General features: G+C 48.2%; 1 protein-coding gene across 2 annotated transcripts in view; it reads left to right on the top strand.

Annotated features, from left to right (window-relative positions):
• si:ch73-71d17.2 (RPA-related protein RADX) overlaps nucleotides 1–17,873 on the top strand; it is a 52,818-nt gene extending 34,945 nt beyond the window's left edge. For both annotated transcript variants that reach the window (XM_031791495.1, XM_031791494.1), the window contains exons 12-16: nucleotides 724–792; nucleotides 3,585–3,631; nucleotides 9,132–9,446; nucleotides 10,105–10,269; nucleotides 17,582–17,873. In XM_031791495.1, coding sequence (XP_031647355.1) covers nucleotides 724–792; nucleotides 3,585–3,631; nucleotides 9,132–9,446; nucleotides 10,105–10,269; nucleotides 17,582–17,706 — 721 coding nt within the window. In that variant the 3' untranslated portion in view covers nucleotides 17,707–17,873. The remainder of the gene's footprint in view (nucleotides 1–723; nucleotides 793–3,584; nucleotides 3,632–9,131; nucleotides 9,447–10,104; nucleotides 10,270–17,581) is intronic.
• Nucleotides 17,874–18,449: the final 576 nt, after the last annotated feature.

Genomic DNA, 18,449 nt, shown 5'->3' with positions numbered 1-18,449 from the left:
GGTTGTTATTATGTATATATTATCACACTGCTGTATAGAGTAATGGGGTTGGTTGTTATTATGTATATATTATCACACTGCTGTATAGAGTAATGGGGTTGGTTGTTATTATGTATATATTATTACACTGCTGTATAGAGTAATGGGGTTGGTTGTTATTATGTATATATTATCACACTGCTGTATAGAGTAATGGGGTTGGTTGTTATGGATCTATTACGCTGCTGTATAGAGTAATGGGGTTGGTTGTTATTATGTATATATTATCACACTGCTGTATAGAGTAATGGGGTTGGTTGTTATTATGTATATATTATCACACTGCTGTATAGAGTAATGGGGTTGGTTGTTATTATACTGCTGTATAGAGTAATGGGGTTGGTTGTTATTATACTGCTGTATAGAGTAATGGGGTTGGTTGTTATTATGTATATATTATCACACTGCTGTATAGAGTAATGGGGTTGGTTGTTATTGTGTATATATTATCACACTGCTGTATAGAGTAATGGGGTTGGTTGTTATTATGTATATATTATCACACTGCTGTATAGAGTAATGGGGTTGGTTGTTATTATGTATATATTATCACACTGCTGTATAGAGTAATGGGGTTGGTTGTTATTATACTGCTGTATAGAGTAATGGGGTTGGTTGTTATTATACTGCTGTATAGAGTAATGGGGTTGGTTGTTATTATGTATATATTATTGTCTGTTGTAGGTTAGGACTCGGCAAAGGTAAATCCCCAAAGAGAAAACCTTTCAGCAGTGCTGGACCCCCCAGGAAGAGGTGTGTAAATATATAGTCTGTGTATATATAGTGTGTGCATATACAGTGGGGAGAACAAGTATTTGATACACTGCCGATTTTGCAGGTTTACCTACTTTTCAAAGCATGTAGAGGTCTGTAATTTTTATCATAGGTACACTTCAACTGTGAGAGACGGAATCTAAAACAAAAATCCAGAAAATTACATTGTATGATTTTTAAGTAATTAATTTGCAAAGAAAAAGACATATAGACTGGCCAATAAAAATAAAGATTAAGATGGGAAAAAGAACACAGACACTGGACAGAGGAATTCTGCCAGCATCCCGGAGTCGCCTCTTCACTGTTGACGTTGAGACTGGACAGAGGAACTCTGCCTAGAAGGCCAGCATCCTGGAGTCGCCTCTTCACTGTTGACGTTGAGACTGGACAGAGGAACTCTGCCTAGAAGGGCAGCATCCCGGAGTCGCCTCTTCGCTGTTGACGTTGAGACTGGACAGAGGAACTCTGCCTAGAAGGGCAGCATCCCGGAGTCGCCTCTTCACTGTTGACGTTGAGACTGGACAGAGGAACTCTGCCTAGAAGGGCAGCATCCCGGAGTCGCCTCTTCACTGTTGACGTTGAGACTGGACAGAGGAACTCTGCCTAGAAGGGCAGCATCCCGGAGTCGCCTCTTCGCTGTTGACGTTGAGACTGGACAGAGGAACTCTGCCTAGAAGGGCAGCATCCCGGAGTCGCCTCTTCGCTGTTGACGTTGAGACTGGACAGAGGAACTCTGCCTAGAAGGGCAGCATCCCGGAGTCGCCTCTTCACTGTTGACGTTGAGACTGGACAGAGGAACTCTGCCTAGAAGGGCAGCATCCCGGAGTCGCCTCTTCACTGTTGACGTTGAGACTGGACAGAGGAACTCTGCCTAGAAGGGCAGCATCCCGGAGTCGCCTCTTCGCTGTTGACGTTGAGACTGGACAGAGGAACTCTGCCTAGAAGGGCAGCATCCCGGAGTCGCCTCTTCACTGTTGACGTTGAGACGGGTGTTCAGGGCATTCGGAAAGTATTCAGACCACTTGACTTTTTCTACATTTTGTTACTTTACAGCCTTATTCTAAAATGGATTAAGTTGTTTTTGTTCCTCATCAATCTACACACAATACCCCAAAAAGCAAAAACAGGTTTGTAGATTTTTTTGCATATGTATTAAAAATAAAAACCTGAAACATCACATTTACGTTTTATTTTATTTCAGTTTTTATTTTATTTCACTAAGTCAGTTAAGAACAAATTCTTATTTACAATGAAGGCCCACCAAAAGGAGAAAGACCTCCTACGGGGACGGGGGCATTAAAATTATAGATATAAATACAGGACAAAACACACATCACAACACAGCAAGGCAGCAAGACAGCAAGGCAGCAAGACAGCAAGGCAGCAAGACAGCAAGGCAGCAAGACAGCAAGGCAGCAAGGCAGCAAGACAGCAAGGCAGCAAGACAGCAAGGCAGCAGCAGCAAGACAGCAAGACAGCAAGGCAGCAAGACAGCAAGGCAGCAAGACAGCAAGGCAGCAAGACAGCAAGACAGCAAGGCAGCAAGACAGCAAGGCAGCAAGACAGCAAGGCAGCAAGGCAGCAAGACAGCAAGGCAGCAAGACAGCAAGACAGCAAGGCAGCAAGACAGCAAGGCAGCAAGACAGCAAGACAGCAAGGCAGCAAGACAGCAACACATGACAACAACACTGTAGCAACACAGTATGGCACAAACATTATTATGCACAGACCACAGCACAAAGGGCAAGAAGGTAGAGACAAAAATACATCACGTGACGCGTGCTTTGTTGAAGCACCTTCGGCAGCGATTACAATGGGCTTTGGTTCGTTGTCCTTTTGGAAGGTGAACCTTCGCCCCAGTCTGAGGTCCTGAGCACACTGGAGCAGGTTTTCATCAAGGATCTCCCTGTACTTTTCTCCGTTCATCTTTCCATCGATCCTGACTAGTCTCCCAGTCCCTGCTGCTTAAAAACATACCCACAGCATAATGCTGCCACCACCATGCTTCACCGTAGGGATGGTGCCAGGTTTCCTCCAGATGTGACACTTGGCATTCTGGATGGTTTGTCCTTCTGGAACGTTCTCCTATCTCCACAGAGGAACTCTGGAGCAAGGGTTCTTGCGCAGACCAAGCCCCTTCTCTTCTCCCCCGGTTGCTCAGTTTGGCCGGGCGGTCAGCTCTAGGAAGAGTCTTGGTGTTTCCAAACTTCTTCCATTTAAGAATGATGGAGGCCACTGTGTTCTTGGGGACCTTCAATGCTGCAGACATTGTTTGGTACCCGTCTCCAGTTCTGTGCCTCAACGTAATCCTGTCTCGGACCTCTACGGACAATTCCTTCGACCTCATGGCTTGGTTGTTTTTGCACAGGTGTGTGCCTTTTCAAATCATGTCCAATCAATTGAATTTACCACAGGTGGACTCCAATGAAGTTGCAGAAACATCGAATCTCATAGCAAAGGATCTGAATAATTATGTAAATAAGGTATTTCTGTGTTTATTTTGTTATTTAGGGGTATTTTATGTAGATTGATGAGGGAAAACATTTTAATCGGTTTTAGAATAAGGCTGTAACAGAACAAAATGTGGAATAAGTCAAGGGATATGAATACTTTTCTAATGCACTGTGTGTGTGTGTGTGTGTGTGTGTGTGTGTGTGTGTGTGTGTGTGTGTGTGTGTGTGTGTGTGTGTGTGTGTGTGTGTGTGTGTGTGTGTGTGTGTGTGTGTATATAATGTGTGTGTGTCTCACCTGTTCTCTGTTGTTTTCTGCAGACTGACTCTAGGGACCCATCCAGAGGAGGAGACCGACACAGGACCAGGTCAGACTTATTAGTAATGTAGTAATACACAGGTCAGACTGATTAGTAATGTAGTAATACACAGGTCAGACTGATTGCTAATGTAGTAATACACAGGTCAGACTGATTAGTAATGTAGTAGTACACATGTCAGACGGATTAGTAATGTAGTAATACACAGGTCAGACTGATTAGTAATACACAGGTCAGACTTATTAGTAATGTAGTAATACACAGGTCAGACTGATTAGTAATGCAGTAGTACACAGGTCAGACTGATTAGTAATGTAGTAATACACATGTCAGACTGATTAATGTAATAGTACACAGGTCAGACTGATTAGTAATGTAGTAGTAGACAGGTCAGACTGATTAGTAATGTAGTAATACACAGGTCAGACGGATTATTAATACACATGTCAGACGGATTATTAATACACATGTCAGACTGATTAGTAATACACATGTCAGACTGATTAGTAATGTAGTAATACACAGGTCAGACTGATTAGTAATACACAGGTCAGACTGATTAGTAATGTAGTAGTACACAGGTCAGACTGATTAGTAATGTAGTAATACACAGGTCAGACTGATTAGTAATGTAGTAGTACACAGGTCAGACTGATTAGTAATGTAGTAGTACACAGGTCAGACTGATTAGTAATGTAGTAGTACACAGGTCAGACTGATTAGTAGTGTAGTAGTACACGAGTCAGACTGATTAATGTAGTAAAGCACAGGTCAGACTGATTTGTAATGTAGTAGTACAGATGTCAGACTGATTAGTAATGCAGTAGTACACAGGTCAGACTGATTAGTTATGTAGTAGTACACAGGTCAGACTGATTAGTAATACACAGGTCAGACTGATTAGTAATGTAGTAATACACAGGTCATACTGATTAGTAATGTAGTAATACACAGGTCAGACTGATTAGTAATGCAGTAGTACACAGGTCAGACGGATTAATGTAGTAGTACACAGGTCAGACTGATTAGTAATGTAGTAGTACACATGTCAGACTGATTAGTAATGTAGTAGTACACAGGTCAGACTGATTAGTAATGTAGTAGTACACGAGTCAGACTGATTAATGTAGTAAAACACAGGCCAGACTGATTTGTAATGTAGTAGTACAGATGTCAGACTGATTAGTAATGCAGTAGTACACAGGTCAGACTGATTAGTAATGTAGTAGTACATAGGTCAGACTGATTAGTAATGCAGTAGTACACAGGTCAGACTGATTAGCAATACACAGGTCAGACTGATTAGTAATGTAGTAATACACAGGTCAGACTGATTAGTAATGCAGTAGTACACAGGGCAGACTGATTAGTAATGCAGTAGTACACAGGTCAGACTGATTAGTAATGTAGTAGTACACGTCAGACTGATTAGTAATGTAGTAATACACAGGTCAGACTGATTAGTAATACACATGTCAGGCTGATTAGTAATACAGTAGTACACAGGTCAGACTGATTAGTAATGTAGTAATACACAGGTCAGACTGAAGTGTAATGTAGTAATACACAGGTCAGACTGATTAGTAATGTAGTAGTACACATGTCAGACTGATTAGTAATGTAGTAATACATAGGTCAGACTGATTAGTAATGTAGTAATACACAGGTCAGACTGATTAATGTAGTTGTACACAGGTCAGACTGATTAGTAATGTAGTAATACACAGGTCAGACTGATTAGTAAAGTAGTAATACACAGGTCAGACTGATTTTAGAGGAACAGAACCCGGTAGTAATGATGTAGTAAGGTTGTAGTAGTTTTGTAGTACCATTGTAGTTGTAACATGTCTCAAAGGGCAGTCTGTGGTAAGGTTGAAGTAACGTTGTAGTTTTAACATGTCTGTAGTAAGGTTGTAGTAACGTTGTAGTAACGTTGTAGTTGTAGATTGTCTCAAATGGCAGTCTGTAGTAATGTTGTAGTAAGGTTATAGTAACGTTGTAACAGGTCTCAAATGGAAGTCTGTAGTAAGGTTGTATTAAGGTTGTAGTTGTAACATGGTTGTAGTTGTAACATGTTTCAAATGACAGTCTGTAGTAAGGTTGTAGTTGTAACATGTCTGTAGTAATGTTGTAGTTGTAACATGTCTCAAAGGGCAGTCTGTAGTAAGGTTGTAGTAGTAAGGTTGTAGTTGTAACATGTCTGTAGTAAGGTTGTAGTTGTAACATGTCTCAAAGGGCAGTCTGTAGTAAGGTTGTAGTAGTAAGGTTGTAGTTGTAACATGTCTGTAGTAAGGTTGTAGTTGTAACATGTCTCAAAGGGCAGTCTGTAGTAAGGTTGTAGTAGTGTTGTAGTAAGGTTGTAGTTGTAACATGTCTGTAGTAAGGTTGTAGTTGTAACATGTCTGTAGTAAGGTTGTAGTAGTGTTGTAGTAAAGTTGTAGTTGTAACATGTCTCAAAGGGCAGTCGATAAATGGGCTGGACGATAAATCCATATCAATAATTATCGAGGTAATTACTTCCCTCAATAACCAAATAAAAATGTTTAGATTAATTTTTCGATGATGTCGATATAGAATAATTAGGTACAGCAGTCCATTTCACCTCTGACGCAGTAGGAAGGTGCAGAGAAGTGACAAGAGGCACGCGGAGAGATATACGCCCACAAAAAACCACTTAGCACCTCGAGTGATGGAGTAGCCACTATTAACCACTAAATGGGTGATGGAGTAGCCACTATTAACCACTAAATGGGTGATGGAGTAGCCACTATTAACCACTAAATGAGTGATGGAGTAGCCACTATTAACCACTAAATGAGTGATGGAGTAGCCACTATTAACCACTAAATGGGTGATGGAGTAGCCACTATTAACCACTAAATGGGTGATGGAGTAGCCACTATTAACCACTAAATGAGTGATGGAGTAGCCACTATTAACCACTAAATGAGTGATGAGTAGCCACTATTAACCACTAAATGGGTGATGGAGTAGCCACTATTGACCACCAAATGGGTGATGGAGTAGCCACTATTAACCACTAAATGAGTGATGGAGTAGCCACTATTAACCACTAAATGAGTGATGGAGTAGCCACTATTAACCACTAAATGAGTGATGGAGTAGCCACTATTAACCACTAAATGAGTGATGGGGTAGCCACTATTAACCACTAAATGAGTGATGGAGTAGCCACTATTAATCACTAAATGAGTGATGGAGTAGACACTATTAACCACTAAATGAGTGATGGAGTAGCCACTATCAACCACTAAATGAGTGATGGAGCAGACACTATTAACCACTAAATGAGTGATGGAGTAGACACTATTAACCACTAAATGAGTGATGGAGTAGACACTATTAACCACTAAATGAGTGATGGAGTAGCCACTATTAACCACTAAATGAGTGATGGAGTAGCCACTATTAACCACTAAATGAGTGATGGAGTAGCCACTATTAACCACTACATGAGTGATAGAGTAGCCAATATTAACCACTAAATTGGTGATGGAGTAGCCACTTAACCACTAAATGAGTTATGGAGTAGCCACTTAACCACTAAATGAGTGATGGAGTAGTCACTATTAACCACTAAATGAGTGATGGAGTAGCCTCTATTAACCACTAAATGAGTGATGTAGGTGAAACGGTGGCTGTATCAGAGGGCAGTCTGTAGTAACAGTGTAGTTGTGACATCTCTCTGTCAGGGCAGTCTGTAGTAACAGTGTAGTTGTGACATCTCTCTGTCAGGGCAGTCTGTAGTAACAGTGTAGTTGTGACATCTCTCTGTCAGGGCAGTCTGTAGTAACAGTGTAGTTGTACCATCTCTCTGTCAGGGGCAGTCTGTAGTAACAGTGTAGTTGTGACATCTCTCTGTCAGGGCAGTCTGTAGTAACAGTGTAGTTGTGACATCTCTCTGTCAGAGGGCAGTCTGTAGTAACAGTGTAGTTGTGACATCTCTCTGTCAGGGCAGTCTGTAGTAACAGTGTAGTTGTACCATCTCTCTGTCAGGGCAGTCTGTAGTAACAGTGTAGTTGTACCATCTCTCTGTCAGAGGGCAGTCTGTAGTAACAGTGTAGTTGTGACATCTCTCTGTCAGGGCAGTCTGTAGTAACAGTGTAGTTGTGACATCTCTCTGTCAGGGCAGTCTGTAGTAACAGTGTAGTTGTACCATCTCTCTGTCAGGGGCAGTCTGTAGTAACAGTGTAGTTGTGACATCTCTCTGTCAGGGCAGTCTGTAGTAACAGTGTAGTTGTGACATCTCTCTGTCAGAGGGCAGTCTGTAGTAACAGTGTAGTTGTGACATCTCTCTGTCAGGGCAGTCTGTAGTAACAGTGTAGTTGTACCATCTCTCTGTCAGGGCAGTCTGTAGTAACAGTGTAGTTGTACCATCTCTCTGTCAGAGGGCAGTCTGTAGTAACAGTGTAGTTGTGACATCTCTCTGTCAGGGCAGTCTGTAGTAACAGTGTAGTTGTGACATCTCTCTGTCAGAGGGCAGTCTGTAGTAACAGTGTAGTTGTGCCATCTCTCTGTCAGAGGGCAGTCTGTAGTAACAGTGTAGTTGTGACATCTCTCTGTCAGAGGGCAGTCTGTAGTAACAGTGTAGTTGTGACATCTCTCTGTCAGGGCAGTCTGTAGTAACAGTGTAGTTGTACCATCTCTCTGTCAGGGCAATCTGTAGTAACAGTGTAGTTGTGACATCTCTCTGTCAGGGCAGTCTGTAGTAACAGTGTAGTTGTACCATCTCTCTGTCAGGGCAGTCTGTAGTAACAGTGTAGTTGTACCATCTCTCTGTCAGAGGGCAGTCTGTAGTAACAGTGTAGTTGTGACATCTCTCTGTCAGGGCAGTCTGTAGTAACAGTGTAGTTGTGACATCTCTCTGTCAGGGCAGTCTGTAGTAACAGTGTAGTTGTACCATCTCTCTGTCAGGGGCAGTCTGTAGTAACAGTGTAGTTGTGACATCTCTCTGTCAGGGCAGTCTGTAGTAACAGTGTAGTTGTGACATCTCTCTGTCAGAGGGCAGTCTGTAGTAACAGTGTAGTTGTGACATCTCTCTGTCAGGGCAGTCTGTAGTAACAGTGTAGTTGTACCATCTCTCTGTCAGGGCAGTCTGTAGTAACAGTGTAGTTGTACCATCTCTCTGTCAGAGGGCAGTCTGTAGTAACAGTGTAGTTGTGACATCTCTCTGTCAGGGCAGTCTGTAGTAACAGTGTAGTTGTGACATCTCTCTGTCAGAGGGCAGTCTGTAGTAACAGTGTAGTTGTGCCATCTCTCTGTCAGAGGGCAGTCTGTAGTAACAGTGTAGTTGTGACATCTCTCTGTCAGAGGGCAGTCTGTAGTAACAGTGTAGTTGTGACATCTCTCTGTCAGGGCAGTCTGTAGTAACAGTGTAGTTGTACCATCTCTCTGTCAGGGCAATCTGTAGTAACAGTGTAGTTGTGACATCTCTCTGTCAGGGCAGTCTGTAGTAACAGTGTAGTTGTACCATCTCTCTGTCAGGGCAGTCTGTAGTAACAGTGTAGTTGTGACATCTCTCTGTCAGAGGGCAGTCTGTGGGAAGCTTCCATGGAGTTCCTGGAGACCAACTATGATGAAGATGAGGATGATGATGATCAGGCCTTCCTCACGGCCCCATCCTCTCCTGTCTCGTTGTTGGGTGGGTGTCGGCTGGGCCTGGCTCGCGTTGCCATGGAGACAGTGCCCCTACAGTACTGCCCGGCGTCCAGGGAGGAACAGGCGGTTGCCGTGGAGATGCAGACAGGAGAGTTCCAGAACCTTCAGTGTTGTAGAAGTCTCGAGAACTACAGCCCTACAGTGAGCTACACCCAGACTGGACACTACACACTCACACTCAGAGGTACACACATGGTTTTGATTAATTTACATTTAAATTGCTCCCTTGCAAAATAGGTTTCTTTCCCTGGTTAAATGATTCATCCCTCACACCTTCCTAACTTCCCTCCCTCTGTCTCTCCATCCCTCCATCTGTCTCTGTCTCTCCATCCCTCCATCTCTCTGTCTCTGTCTCCATCCCTCCATCTCTCTGTCTGTCCCTCCATCTCTCCATCTCTCTGTCTCTGTCTCTCCATCCCTCCATCTCTCTCTCTGTCTCTCCATCCCTCCATCTCTCTGTCTCTGTCTCTCCATCCCTCCATCTCTCTGTCTCTCCATCCCTCCATCTCTCTGTCTCTGTCTCTCCATCCCTCCATCTCTCTGTCTCTCTCTCCATCCCTCCATCTCTCTGTCTGTCTCTCCATCTCTCCATCTCTCTGTCTCTGTCTCTCCATCCCTCCATCTCTCTCTCTGTCTCTCCATCCCTCCATCTCTCTGTCTCTCTCTCCATCCCTCCATCTCTCTGTCTCTCTCCATCTCTCTGTCTCTGTCTCTCCATCCCTCCATCTCTCTCTCTGTCTCTCCATCCCTCCATCTCTCTGTCTCTCCATCCCTCCATCTCTCTGTCTCTGTCTCTCCATCCCTCCATCTCTCTCTGTCTCTCCATCCCTCCATCTCTCTAGCTTTATCTGACGGGGTGGTGGTCGATGCAGTGTTCCTACCTGGTAGCTCTGCCACCAGCGCCCCTACAGGCCCCTCCCCTCCACATGGCCCCTCCCACTCCGACCACTGGTTCACCATCCTGACACACGGAGGCTTTTCACCACACACACCTCCACCTGCACCAGGTAACACACACACCTCCACCTGCACCTGATAACACACACACCTCCACCTGCACCAGGTAACACACACACCTCCACCTGCACCTGATAACACACACACCTCAACCTGCACCTGATAACACACACACCTCCACCTGATAACACACACCTCCACCTGGTAACACACACACCTCCACCTGCACCTGGTAACACACACACCTCCACCTGCACCTGATAACACACACACCTCCACCTGGTAACACACACCTGCACCTGATAACACACACCTGCACCAGGTAACACACACACCTCCACCTGCACCTGATAACACACACACCTCCACCTGGTAACACACACACCTCCACCTGCACCTGATAACACACACCTGCACCAGGTAACACACACACCTCCACCTGCACCTGATAACACACACCTCCACCTGGTAACACACACACCTCCACCTGGTAACACACACACCTCCACCTGCACCAGGTAACACACACACCTCCACCTGGTAACACACACACCTCCACCTGCACCTGATAACACACACACCTCCACCAGGTAACACACACACCTCCACCTGGTAACACACACCTCCACCTGCACCAGGTAACACACACACCTCCACCTGCACCTGATAACACACACCTCCACCTGGTAACACACACACCTCCACCTGCACCTGGTAACACACACACCTCCACCTGCACCTGATAACACACACCTGCACCAGGTAACACACACACCTCCACCTGCACCTGATAACACACACCTCCACCTGGTAAAACACACACCTCCACCTGGTAACACACACACCTCCACCTGCACCAGGTAACACACACACCTCCACCTGGTAACACACACACCTCCACCTGCACCTGATAACACACACACCTCCACCAGGTAACACACACACCTCCACCTGGTAACACACACCTCCACCTGCACCAGGTAACACACACACCTCCACCTGCACCTGATAACACACACCTCCATCTGGTAACACACACACCTCCACCTGCACCAGGTAACACACACATCTCCACCTGGTAACACACACCTGCACCTGGTAACACACACACACCTCCACCTGGTAACACACACCTCCACCTGCACCTGGTAACACACACACACCTCCACCTGGTAACACACACCTCCACCTGGTAACACACACCTCCACCTGCACCAGGTAACACACACACCTCCACCTGCACCTGATAACACACACACCTCCACCTGCACCAGGTAACACACACACCTCCACCTGCACCTGATAACACACACACCTCCACCTGCACCTGATAACACACACCTCCACCTGCACCAGGTAACACACACACCTCCACCTGCACCTGATAACACACACCTCCACCTGCACCAGGTAACACACACACCTCCACCTGCACCTGATAACACACACCTCCACCTGCACCAGGTAACACACACACCTCCACCTGCACCTGATAACACACACCTCCACCTGCACCTGATAACACACACCTCCACCTGCACCTGATAACACACACCTCCACCTGCACCAGGTAACACACACACCTCCACCTGCACCAGGTAACACACACACCTCCACCTGCACCAGGTAACACACACACCTCCACCTGCACCTGATAACACACACCTCCACCTGCACCAGGTAACACACACACCTCCACCTGGTAACACACACACCTCCACCTGCACCAGGTAACACACACACCTCCACCTGGTAACACACACCTCCACCTGCACCTGGTAACATACACACACCTCCACCTGGTAACACACACCTCCACCTGCACCAGGTAACACACACACCTCCACCTGCACCTGATAACACACACCTCCACCTGCACCAGGTAACACAGACACCTCCACCTGCACCTGATAACACACACCTCCACCTGCACCAGGTAACACACACACCTCCACCTGCACCTGATAACACACACCTCCACCTGCACCTGATAACACACACCTCCACCTGCACCAGGTAACACACACACCTCCACCTGCACCAGGTAACACACACACCTCCACCTGCACCTGATAACACACACCTCCACCTGCACCAGGTAACACAGACACCTCCACCTGCACCAGGTAACACACACACCTCCACCTGCACCTGATAACACACACCTCCACCTGCACCTGATAACACACACCTCCACCTGCACCAGGTAACACACACACCTCCACCTGCACCAGGTAACACACACACCTCCACCTGCACCAGGTAACACACACACCTCCACCTGCACCAGGTAACACACACACCTCCACCTGGTAACACACACCTCCACCTCCACCTGGTAACACACACCTCCACCTCCAGCTGGTAACACACACCTGCACCTGGTAACACACACTTCCACCTGGTAACACACACCTCCACCTGCACCTGGTAACACACACACACCTCCACCTGGTAACACACACCTCCACCTGGTAACACACACCTCCACCTGCACCAGGTAACACACACACCTCCACCTGCACCTGATAACACACACACCTCCACCTGCACCAGGTAACACACACACCTCCACCTGCACCTGATAACACACACACCTCCACCTGCACCTGATAACACACACCTCCACCTGCACCAGGTAACACACACACCTCCACCTGCACCTGATAACACACACCTCCACCTGCACCAGGTAACACACACACCTCCACCTGCACCTGATAACACACACCTCCACCTGCACCTGATAACACACACCTCCACCTGCACCTGATAACACACACCTCCACCTGCACCAGGTAACACACACACCTCCACCTGCACCAGGTAACACACACACCTCCACCTGCACCAGGTAACACACACACCTCCACCTGCACCAGGTAACACACACACCTCCACCTGCACCTGATAACACACACCTCCACCTGCACCAGGTAAAACACACACCTCCACCTAGTAACACACACACCTCCACCTGCACCAGGTAACACACACACCTCCACCTGGTAACACACACACCTCCACCTGCACCAGGTAACACACACACCTCCACCTGGTAACACACACCTCCACCTGCACCTGGTAACATACACACACCTCCACCTGGTAACACACACCTCCACCTGCACCAGGTAACACACACACCTCCACCTGCACCTGATAACACACACCTCCACCTGCACCAGGTAACACAGACACCTCCACCTGCACCTGATAACACACACCTCCACCTGCACCAGGTAACACACACACCTCCACCTGCACCTGATAACACACACCTCCACCTGCACCTGATAACACACACCTCCACCTGCACCAGGTAACACACACACCTCCACCTGCACCAGGTAACACACACACCTCCACCTGCACCTGATAACACACACCTCCACCTGCACCAGGTAACACAGACACCTCCACCTGCACCTGATAACACACACCTCCACCTGCACCAGGTAACACACACACCTCCACCTGCACCTGATAAACACACACCTCCACCTGCACCTGATAACACACACCTCCACCTGCACCTGATAACACACACCTCCACCTGCACCAGGTAACACACACACCTCCACCTGCACCAGGTAACACACACACCTCCACCTGCACCAGGTAACACACACACCTCCACCTGCACCAGGTAACACACACACCTCCACCTGCACCAGGTAACACACACACCTCCACCTGGTAACACACACCTCCACCTCCACCTGGTAACACACACCTCCACCTCCAGCTGGTAACACACACCTGCACCTGGTAACACACACTTCCACCTGGTAACACACACCTCCACCTCCACCTGGTAACACACACCTCCACCTCCACCTGGTAACACACACCTCCACCAGCACCAGGTAACACACACACCTCCACCTGCACCAGGTAACACACACCTCCACCTGGTAACACACACCTCCACCTGCACCAGGTAACACACACACCTCCACCTCCAGCTGGTAACACACACTTCCACCTGGTAACACACACCTCCACCTCCACCTGGTAACACACACCTCCACCTCCACCTGGTAACACACACCTCCACCAGCACCAGGTAACACACACCTCCACCTGGTAACACACACCTCCACCTGCACCAGGTAACACACACACCTCCACCTGCACCAGGTAACACACACCTTTCCAACTGCACCAGGTAACACACACCTTTCCACCTGCACCAGGTAACACACACCTCCACCTGGTAACACACACCTCCACCTGCACCAGGTAACACACACACCTCCACCTGCACCTGATAACACACACCTCCACCTGCACCAGGTAACACACACACCTCCACCTGCACCAGGTAACACACACACCTCCACCTGGTAACACACACCTCCACCTCCACCTGGTAACACACACCTCCACCTCCAGCTGGTAACACACACCTGCACCTGGTAACACACACTTCCACCTGGTAACACACACCTCCACCTCCACCTGGTAACACACACTTCCACCTCCACCTGGTAACACACACCTCCACCAGCACCAGGTAACACACACACCTCCACCTGCACCAGGTAACACACACACCTCCACCTGCACCAGGTAACACACACACCTCCACCTGCACCTGATAACACACACCTCCACCTGCACCTGATAACACACACCTCCACCTGCACCAGGTAACACACACACCTCCACCTGCACCAGGTAACACACACACCTCCACCTCCACCTGATAACACACACCTCCACCTGCACCAGGTAACACAGACACCTCCACCTGCACCTGATAACACACACCTCCACCTGCACCAGGTAACACACACACCTCCACCTGCACCTGATAACACACACCTCCACCTGCACCTGATAACACACACCTCCACCTGCACCTGATAACACACACCTCCACCTGCACCAGGTAACACACACACCTCCACCTGCACCAGGTAACACACACACCTCCACCTGCACCAGGTAACACACACACCTCCACCTGCACCAGGTAACACACACACCTCCACCTGCACCAGGTAACACACACACCTCCACCTGGTAACACACACCTCCACCTCCAGCTGGTAACACACACCTCCACCTCCAGCTGGTAACACACACTTCCACCTGGTAACACACACCTCCACCTCCACCTGGTAACACACACCTCCACCTCCACCTGGTAACACACACCTCCACCAGCACCAGGTAACACACACACCTCCACCTGCACCAGGTAACACACACCTCCACCTGGTAACACACACCTCCACCTGCACCAGGTAACACACACACCTCCACCTGCACCAGGTAACACACACCTTTCCAACTGCACCAGGTAACACACACCTTTCCACCTGCACCAGGTAACACACACCTCCACCTGGTAACACACACCTCCACCTGCACCAGGTAACACACACACCTCCACCTGCACCTGATAACACACACCTCCACCTGCACCAGGTAACACACACACCTCCACCTGCACCAGGTAACACACGCACCTCCACCTGGTAACACACACCTCCACCTCCACCTGGTAACACACACCTCCACCTCCAGCTGGTAACACACACCTGCACCTGGTAACACACACTTCCACCTGGTAACACACACCTCCACCTCCACCTGGTAACACACACTTCCACCTCCACCTGGTAACACACACCTCCACCAGCACCAGGTAACACACACACCTCCACCTGCACCAGGTAACACACACACCTCCACCTGCACCAGGTAACACACACCTCCACCTGCACCAGGTAACACACACACCTCCACCTGCACCAGGTAACACACACCTTTCCACCTGCACCAGGTAACACACACCTCCACCTGGTAACACACACCTCCACCTGCACCAGGTAACACACACCTCCACAAGGTATCACACACATCTCCACCTCCACCTGGTAACACACACCTCCACCTCCACCTGGTAACATACACCTCCACCTGCACCTGGTAACACACACCTCCACCTCAACCTGGTAACACACACCTCCACCTGGTACACACCTCCACCTCCACCTGGTAACACACACCTCCACCTGGTAACACACACCTCCACCTGGTAACACACACCTCCACCTCCACCTGGTAACACACACACCTCCACCTGCACCAGGTAACACACACCTCCACCTGGTAACACACACCTCCATCTGGTAACACACACCACCACCTGGTATCACACACCTCCACCTGGTAACACACACCTCCACCTGGTAACACACACCTCCACCTGGTAACACACACCTTCACCTGGTAACACACACCTCCATCTGGTAACACACACCTCCACCTGGTAACACACACCTCCACCTGGTAACTGGTAACACACACCTCCACCTGGTAACTGGTAACACACACCTCCACCTGGTAACACACACCTCCTCCTCCACCTGGTAACACACACCTCTCCACCAGGTAACACACACCTCCACCGGATAACACACACCTCCACTTCCACCTGGTAACACACACCTCCACCTGGTAACACACACCTCCACCTGGTAACACACACCTCCATCTGGTAACACACACCTCCACCTGGTATCACACACCTCCACCTGGTAACACACACCTCCACCTGGTAACACACACCTTCACCTGGTAACACACACCTCCATCTGCTAACACACACCTCCACCTGGTAACACACACCTCCACCTGGTAACACACACCTCCACCTGGTAACTGGTAACACACACCTCCACCTGATAACACACACCTCCACCTGGTAACACACACCTCCTCCTCCACCTGGTAACACACACCTCTCCACCAGGTAACACACACCTCCACCGGATAACACACACCTCCACTTCCACCTGGTAACACACACCTCCACCTGGTAACACACACCTCCACCTGGTAACACACCTCCTCCTCCACCTGGTAACACACCTCCTCCTCCACCTGGTAACACACACCTCTCCACCAGGTAACACACACCTCCACCGGATAACACACACCTCCACTTCCACCTGGTAACACACAGCTCCACCTCCACCTGGTAACACACACCTCCACCGGATAACAAACACCTCCACCTCCACCTGGTAACACACACCTCCACCAGATAACACACACCTCCACCTCCACCTGGTAACACACACCTCCAACGGATAACACACACCTCCACCTGGTAACAAACACCTCCATCTCCACCTGATAACACACACCTCCACCTGGTAACACACACCTCCACCTGGTAACACACACCTCCACCTTGGAGTAAACACCTCCATCTCCACCTGGTAACAAACACCTCCATCTCCACCTGGTAACACACACCTCCACCTGGTAACAAACACCTCCATCTCCACCTGATAACACACACCATAATAATGATTTCTGTCCTCTTTCGTCCTATCCTAGCGGATCTGATCGCAACGGCCTCCCAGCTGGCCAATCAGAGGCTGGTGTGTGTTCTGGAGTTGTGTCTTCTGGGAGGAGACAGATTGGAGGTGGTCCTGAGTAGAGCCTTCCCTCTGAGAGACTGACCTCTTCATCATGTGTCATATTCAAGTCTAATCTACTGTATGTGGGAGTCAACTAAATGTTTGGCATTATATGATCTTAGCGAATCACACGATTGTAAGGTGTGGCTCCGAATCAAGAAACGTGCAGAGTGGGAGATGATTGGTTAAAGAAAAGCCAATGCAAAGCCTTTCTTGCTGATTTTCTATTGGTGAGTGAAGATGGCTTTTGTTCACGAGACTTTCCATGGAAGGAGAAAAGAGGAAGGAGGAACGACATTACTAAAAGACTGAAACACACTTCCTTTCTCTCTCACACACACTCACACACTTCCTTTCTCTCTCTCTCTCACACACACCCTTTCTCTTTCTGACACGCACACACACACTCACACACTTCCTTTTTCTCTCTCACACACACACACTCACACACTTCCTTTCTCTCTCACACACACTCACACACACCCTTTCTCTCTCTCTCTCACACACACTCACACACACCATTTCTCTCTCTGACACACACACACTCACACACTTCCTTTCTCTCTCTCTCTCACACACACACTCACACACTTCCTTTCTCTCTCTCTCACACACACTCACACACTTCCTTTCTCTCTCTCTCACACACACTCACACACTTCCTTTCTCTCTCTCTCACACACACTCACACACTTCCTTTCTCTCTCTCTCACACACACTCACACACTTCCTTTCTCTCTCTCTCACACACACTCACACACTTCCTTTCTCTCTCTCTCACACAC

Source organism: Oncorhynchus kisutch, linkage group LG16, assembly GCF_002021735.2.
Source record: "Oncorhynchus kisutch isolate 150728-3 linkage group LG16, Okis_V2, whole genome shotgun sequence".
NCBI lineage: Eukaryota > Metazoa > Chordata > Actinopteri > Salmoniformes > Salmonidae > Oncorhynchus > Oncorhynchus kisutch.
Note: the sequence above shows the minus strand (reverse complement) of the source record. Positions and strands in the feature narration are given on the sequence as shown.